Source organism: Liolophura sinensis, chromosome 12 (assembly GCF_032854445.1).
Source record: "Liolophura sinensis isolate JHLJ2023 chromosome 12, CUHK_Ljap_v2, whole genome shotgun sequence".
NCBI classification, from domain to species: Eukaryota; Metazoa; Mollusca; class Polyplacophora; order Chitonida; family Chitonidae; genus Liolophura; species Liolophura sinensis.
In genome coordinates this window covers 15040232-15047625 of record NC_088306.1, presented here as the reverse complement: position 1 = coordinate 15047625, position 7394 = coordinate 15040232, and the positions used below count along the sequence as shown (strand labels likewise).

The following is a 7394-nucleotide window of genomic DNA, read 5'->3' as shown; positions in this document are numbered from 1 at the left end:
GATGTTAGACATGTAAGAACTATGTAAATGGTGACCATGAATAGAATAGAAGAAACCCGCTTTCAACCTTTTGATTAAATTCTGGTAGGATGACACTTCGATCATTGATAATATAGAACAAGCACATAAACAATAACAAACCACTCTGTGTGTGTGTGTGTGTACACACAGATATGTATATATATATATATATGTATATATAGACAAAAAAAAAACTGCCAGTTTTCGACAGTCACATAAATAAAAGAACAAATTTACAAGTGGTTCAGGTTTAAAAGTTTCACACAAAAGCCCTTTTGAAAAAAAAAAAAAAATTTGAAAACTGAAATATGCAAATGTTAGAAGGCTCAGATACTGGCAAAATGGCTCCCCTTTATCCTGGTTCTGTAAGATTCCTCTCTTTGAAATGACTATACCGCATACTGTATTTTTTTCCAAACAAGAAATACAGCACTTTATACTAGTTTTTAATTAAAAGTTTAGCTCAGTTATGGACATATCTGAAAGAAAAATGTATAGTTTTTCCAAACTGTTCGTATTTCCAAAGATTTCTTAACTTTGTTTATTGAAATCTTTGACTTTCCTTGCAGTCACATCATCAAGATTTTTTTCACCTGGTTGCCGTGGAAACCTGAATTTGATTGAAGCAGCTCTTTGCCACTGGAGTATGCGAACACATCTGTTTCTAATGTGAGAATAACTCTGTGGTAAAATGTTCAGCTCTTGCAAGTTATAAGCTCTGAGCTACTCCGCATGAACACACTGGCAGAGTTCTGTCCCCTTGAGACGTTCTAATGGCAATTTAACATGAGCCACTAGTGAGAAGCAGGAGTAGGGTGAGGGGACATGCCTCTTGACCTTCTGCTGCTCGTCTTGAGACTCCATGTCGACCTGTACCTCCCATAACATGATCGAATGCCACCGATCCACCAGGCGTTTCTCCACCATCACCCACATTGAATCCTCCGATGCAGAAACGCCATTGAGGCGTCTGAACTTCCCCCAGGATTTCGCATACAGAGACGGCAGTTTGAAGTCCCCTTTGATTGTGATAAGCTCTGAGCAGTTCGTCCATGTTGCTTCCTCCACCCGAAGGTCAAGCTTGTAGAGAAAGGTCGTCTTGTGAGCCATGTACAGGCTGCCCTTTTGTTCAAAAAGCGTCCAGTGGTATGGCTCCATTAGGTACTCCTCCGGAACATTAAGGAACTCTACCGTATCAAGGTGAAGGTCAAACTTTGCTAAGCAGGTTGCTCTGCAGTGTACGGAATGCATACGTCCAATGACCACAACATAGATATAGCGATCTTCCCTGACGCAGTGATAAGCTGTGAGCAAAGTGAAACCCCAAGGTGCCGGCGGAATGTCACAGGGCACTCTCTCCGTCCAGTGTGTTTGACTGAGAGCATCTGGCCCGGCATCTACCAGCTGCATCAACCCTAGCCGCACTACTTCATCTTGCTGACTGGCCACTGCGGCAAAGAAAGTTGTGCTGGTTGCAATTGGCTGAACGATTTGAACACGATCGCGTCGTCCAGGACGTATATTTACTGGGGCTTTGCGAGGAAGTCGTAAACTGGTATTAAAAGGTTTCAAAGGGGGCAAAGAACTCCACTGGAATGTCGTCAAGTTGCATCTCATGTTGTTTTCACCTGAGTCTCCAATGACGTAAATATGTCCATTGCACAGTTCCATGAGACTACCATCAAAGAACCGCGTCAGTTTATCGCCAGTGAGTCCCGCTGGGCTCAAAATCTGTCCCAACTGGAACCAAGTGCGTTTCTGAGGAATGTATGCTGACACATGAAACAACGGCAGTGTGTCGCCTGGATGGAACTGCTGAGTCATGGTGTGATTGAAGCAGACATACAGATGGAAACGTTGTTCTAGAATGTGAGGTGTTGGCGCTAAAACCAACACAGCCATTATGTCACTGTCTTCCTTCATGTCCTTCAACAATATGTCAGAGTGCATCGTTCTAAGCCCAAATGCCTGACGCTTTGTATCCCCACATTCCTGGCTGTTAACAACCCTTTCGGCACCGTTTGCGAAGCACTGTGACCCAGCCAAAGGCGCAGAAGCAATTTTCTCACCACCCAACACTGTTCCCACCAATGAACAGAATTTTTGGCATTTTTCCAAACTCAAGCCAAGCTCTTTGGACAACAGTTCAGGGCTTGACAGAAATATCTTAGCGTCTTCATTTTCAGCCGCTAAGTTCTCTGGCAAGGCTTGCTGTATTAGTCTGCCCAAGTCCTCTTCAGTCTCACCAGCAGCATACCAGCGTAGTAAAAAGTCCAACAGCTGTAGAGGTGTACAGAACTTGTGAAACATTTGCTGGAAAAGCACACACAGATCTTGGGCTGACAGATTAATCATTTCTGGCTGGTTGATGTAGTAGTCATGGAAATGGTTATCCACGATGCTCTTGAAACGCTTTTTGTGCTTGTCATCTAAATAATTGTTTGCAGCAAACCAGAATTTGAGTCCGTTTCTCAAACACAGTGTGCTTTTCAAGCAATCCACACACTGTTTTTTAGCGTCATCAAACAAAAGAATAGAGCAGGTTTCCAACAAATCGCAGACGTCATCGCTCTTTTTGATCTCCAAAGTTCCTCTATACATTGATACAATTATTCTCTCTAGTGCCTCTGCGCTCCTGAAAGTCTCTGACAAATCGATGAGTTTCGAGTCTCTTTCGAAATATGAACCACCAAAGAGGGCAGAAAAGTAATCCGAGCACACTGCCAAAACGCACCGATGCGCGTTAATTTTCTGGTTTCCCACCTGCAGTGCGATGTCACACAACGAACCATCTTGACGTTGTTTCTCCAAAGCAGACATGACAAACTCACAGTGGCCGTTAGCCAGGGGATAACACACCCCAAACTCCATCCCTCAGGTTTGGCTCTGGAACATGTAGCAGAAACAAAAAGTTCTATTTATTTACTTGAAAGGTGTTCTACGCCATACTCAAGAAAATCTCAATGACAGTAATTCTAAATCGAGTAGATTAACTGAAGTAGATCAAGTAGATCAGTTGTGGCGATGGTTGACAATCAATCCGATAGTTGATCCGCTTCAAGTACTTCAAGTGCATCGCAGCCCTTACAGCTGCAGCTGAGGCCTGACCAACATGATTCTTTACAGGCTGAGTCAGCATTTCAGGAATTTCATGAGTTCACGCAGGTTTGGTTGAGACAGGGAGGGAGCTCTAACTAACGCTGATAAAAAACACGATTTTACAGTAGCTGCTAACGGCACTGTTTGGCCAACAGACCCGGCTATGCAAGATGTATATTAAGTCTAGCAAGTACCATAAAATGTCGCCTATCAGCTGTGTTAGTTTGCGAGAACCCCCACCTTGTCTCATTCATATCTGCGTGAACTCTCTGGACTCCTGAAATTCCCACTAGGCATATTGAAGCATGCAACCATACATGCATTGGTTTGCCTATGACCACTACCAAGTCCGTGCTGTTAACACCCTAGTTTAATTGAATCATACCTCCATGATTAAACGTCCATTGTACTTGTAGTGGTATTACTATTTGATAATTTGACAGTTGTGATATCGAGCGAGGTAGCCGCACGAATGTGACGTGTCGATCAGACAACTCGGTGCGCTAGTACATGGTTAAATCTGCTGTCAGCTTCACTCGTGGAGCTACATGCGATGTGGCCTTCACCCAACAGATCGTCAAATACAGCAGCAATCGACGTTTAATTTAATCAAACTATTAAAACACCTATGGCTTTAGAAGGAAAAAATCAGAGCCTTCTGAGGTCAGATCTGAACAAACTTGCCGTCGACAAATGCCACATCTGGATCCCCTCGTGCGCCAAGTCACACCATCAAAGGACAAGTTATCGTCACCCACGAAGTCAGCATTTTGGCTGGCCAAGCCAAGATTTTTCCGTCAATGAAAACCAGTTTACTCAAAATATTCAAACAGTAGAACTAGGGATGTTGTATTACAATGGATCTATTGCACAAAACAATATCAGAAAGTTATAAACAAGGACATTCAAACCTACAGTGACAAGAGAACGTTTTGCTGACGATTGGACGCTCTCCTTACTCGCCACAACACCCATTGAGCCAACAAAAAATTCAGATTTGAATCGGAGAAACATGTTTAGGTGGAACGGATTCTAAAGACGGATAGCGTATCACTTAATTTCAGACACTTTTACTTCCATTTATGCATCGGAATAGTCTTCGTCACTTTTTTTTTTAGCTCTCGTTTGTTAAGTTAAAGAGGTTATACCAGAGATATTTCGCAAAAAAAATCCATCATCAAATAAAATTTTCTGCACCTACTAAGAATAGCTCAGATTATTCCCTTTTAAGTATTTTTTTTTTCTTTTTTGTGAAAGATAATTATTTGTGCTAATCTAGAATAATAGCAAATATTTGACTGGTTTGAACTCATCAAGTTTTCCCACATGAACTCCGGCAGTAAATATTTGATTTTGATAACATATTAAGGTAACTTAATTACTTGGAAATTTGCAAGTATTTAAACAGATGTAAGCGAAAAACAAATGTAAAATATTTAAACATATATGATAAAGCTACAGAATAAGAGATTGGTTTTACCTGTATTTAAGTTAAATTAAAGTATGTACCAGTAATGGTAATTTGTTATTCAAAATTTGCACAAAATCTTCACTGCTTCTTTAACTTCAGCTTTAAAAACTTCTTCAGTCATGTTTTATTGATATATGACATAGAAAAAATCTAACGTAACAAGACCCTTTAAGAAACATCTTTTTTGGGGGTTGTTATTTATTTATTTTTTTTTCACTTTGTCTTCAGTATGCACAAGTGAAAGCTATGTATGAGTATTTCGAACTTTAAAACAATCACCAGTAGTGAAACAATTGCCCGTACTAAATTTTATTAGCACTTTTTCCACATTTTGGACAGGTAACAGAAAGCTAATAAATTGCAATTTTGTAGGTGTAGGCATGCAGTAGATATTAATAATATACATGTACATGTAGAACTACACATTTCGGCATAAAATAAAATAAAAATCTCAGAGTTAAGCAGACCATTATTTAAGTTCTTTGATGTATTTGTGATTTACTTTAGTCTGCGTACTTTGATTTACTACCTTAATTACCGGTAGCTGCTGGGAGTGTTGTTCTATTTCTGGTCTTCTGATTTTGTTTTTATGAGTGTGCGGAAGTCCCAAGTTATCTTCACCCCGCCCAAATGGAAGCTGCTACTACTACGAGGTTATCTCCCTTTATTCATACCTTCTCCAAGACGGAACCAAAATGGCGCATCGTCGCCGACATCATGAGAGAGGAAGGTGCAAAGTTAGTTAAATAACTGTGTTTCCCTGCAGAATTTGTGCGAAAGGACAGTAGATAACACGGAAAGATGGGTGACAGAGCTTTTACGAAGGGCTTGATGCCGGGAACGACGGCTGCTCGTCTGCGACAGAGCGCTGCCGAAGCGATGAAGCAAACCGCTGTGCAGGTAACGTAAACTTAATTGCGTTATGCGTTCTGACTTTTTACCAGGATTTATTTCTGTCGTTTCCACATGTCAGCAGGTCGATAATAAAACAAATCCAAACACATTTCCCGTCAGTATAATCAGTTCTGTCTTTCAGCGAATTATAACTAACTGTAGTGCGTGAGAGAGGGAGAAAATGGGACGATCCTGATGCTATTTGTGGAAATGGGAGGGGCCCTGCAGTGTCCACAATTAACTAGCTTTACTTGTTGATTCTGGTGAACTTCTAACCTTGGGTTGTCATTTGGGAATGATTCTCTGTGCGAATCGTCCGTGTAGAGGTGGTGATAAACTGTAAATAATACTCGTACAGCACAAGAGCTTGTAACATTGTAAAACTCCAAACGTCAAGACTAAACTGTCATCTGCAGGCTGGATTGTAAGGCACCTGGCATATGTAAGCCTACACTACCGCTATTTCACCCCATGTGGTATTGACATACCTGAAAATGTGGTACATGGAAGTAATGGTATAGACATAGATACTGTTACACCCAAATTTTTATTTGAATATTTTTTTTTATTATTAATTACTTTGGCAATGATATATCAGCTAAAGTTTTGCTAATAATACATGTATAGCAGAACACAATAACCGTTCATTCATGTTTTTACATTCATTTTTTATGCTATTCCAAGTATTATTTTCATTAAGATTTTGTGAGTATGTGAACATTTTGGTTTTCATTGTGAGCAATGAGAGTAACTAGTAATTAATCATGATATTTTGGTGTCATATTAGCGCCACACTCACTAGTAATGTACTGCATAAAAGATAGATAGATAGTAAATATACAGTTATGGAAATAAAATGTAAGCTATTTAATTTCAGTATGTCAGAAGTCTCAGGAAATCTCTTCATTATGTAGACTTGTGTATTGCCTGCTGATGTAGTCACATATGGTTCAGTTTTGAAAAGCCAGAACAGCTGTAGTCTCAGGCTGCACTGGCTTTTCTGGCTGTTCAAGCAGCCATAATCCTTAGTACATATGGGAGAGGTGTGAAGTTGGTAATAATTTTCTTCTAAAAAAGTAAGTTATGGCCTGCAGATTAAACCTACAAATACTAGTATGAAAGCCTACTATTCGTTGACTGAACTCAGAAATTTTTCATTATACACCAGTGATTGCCCCCATTTAACGGTTATGTGAAATTACCATGGTATGATCCATCTTGTTGCCACCACCTCTTCCACTTCCACCCTCCTCTCCTACGAAACTGGTGATCTTGTCCTGTGGTTGGAGTGAAATTGAAGAGTAGTATGTGTATCTGTGATCCCTTGTGTCTATGTCTTTTTTAACCCAATGATAGCTGAGGTACATGTACATTAGCTCATAAAAAAACACATGATATAAAATGTGGTTAACTATAAATCCTCTATAATCTGACATGAATTTTCAACAACTGAGAACTCCATATAGCAGGATGATTACAGTGGATGAAAAACTGTATAAAGTTATATATGTAACAGGAGGTGATCAACTGTCCTTTCCATCTGTTCTTCTTAGCACAGATAATGATTTTCTCTATAGAATTTACTTAAAACTCCAAACTGGGCACACTCAAGTACATTCTTTGGTGTGATGGTACTCATGTTTTGTACATGTATGCCTTTGTTCCTGAGCCCTGAGGTTTAATGGTTTCATATTTATTCAAAGGAGTTCAGGGTCAGTTGTCATCTATACTGTCGGTTGATTCCTGATTTTAGTGTGTTATTATGCAAATATATATGCAAATAAGAATGAGGACAGGGCATAGTGCATGCCCAGAGGTGATTACTTTTCTGTACTCTCTGCTGTGAAGGGTTAACACGTTATTTAGAGGATGGATTGACTTCATCATACATATTCATCTACATATACAT

The 7394-nt window shown here is 39.9% G+C and overlaps 2 protein-coding genes across 2 annotated transcripts in view; one reads left to right on the top strand and one right to left on the bottom strand.

Moving 5' to 3' along the window:
• Positions 1-276: 276 nt before the first annotated feature.
• LOC135479589 (uncharacterized) lies at positions 277-4050 on the bottom strand. The gene is made up of 2 exons (XM_064759480.1): positions 4036-4050; positions 277-2907 (listed from the first exon to the last, which is right to left on the bottom strand). Exon 2 carries the CDS (start codon positions 2890-2892, stop codon positions 745-747), a length of 2148 nt encoding a protein of 715 aa, XP_064615550.1. The 5' UTR covers positions 2893-2907; positions 4036-4050; the 3' UTR covers positions 277-744.
• Positions 4051-5312: 1262 nt separating this feature from the next.
• LOC135479173 (dedicator of cytokinesis protein 9-like) overlaps positions 5313-7394 on the top strand; it is a 121835-nt gene continuing 119753 nt past the window's right edge. The window contains exon 1 of the mRNA XM_064758947.1: positions 5313-5491. Within this exon, the coding sequence (XP_064615017.1) occupies positions 5393-5491 (99 nt within the window). The 5' untranslated portion in view covers positions 5313-5392. The remainder of the gene's footprint in view (positions 5492-7394) is intronic.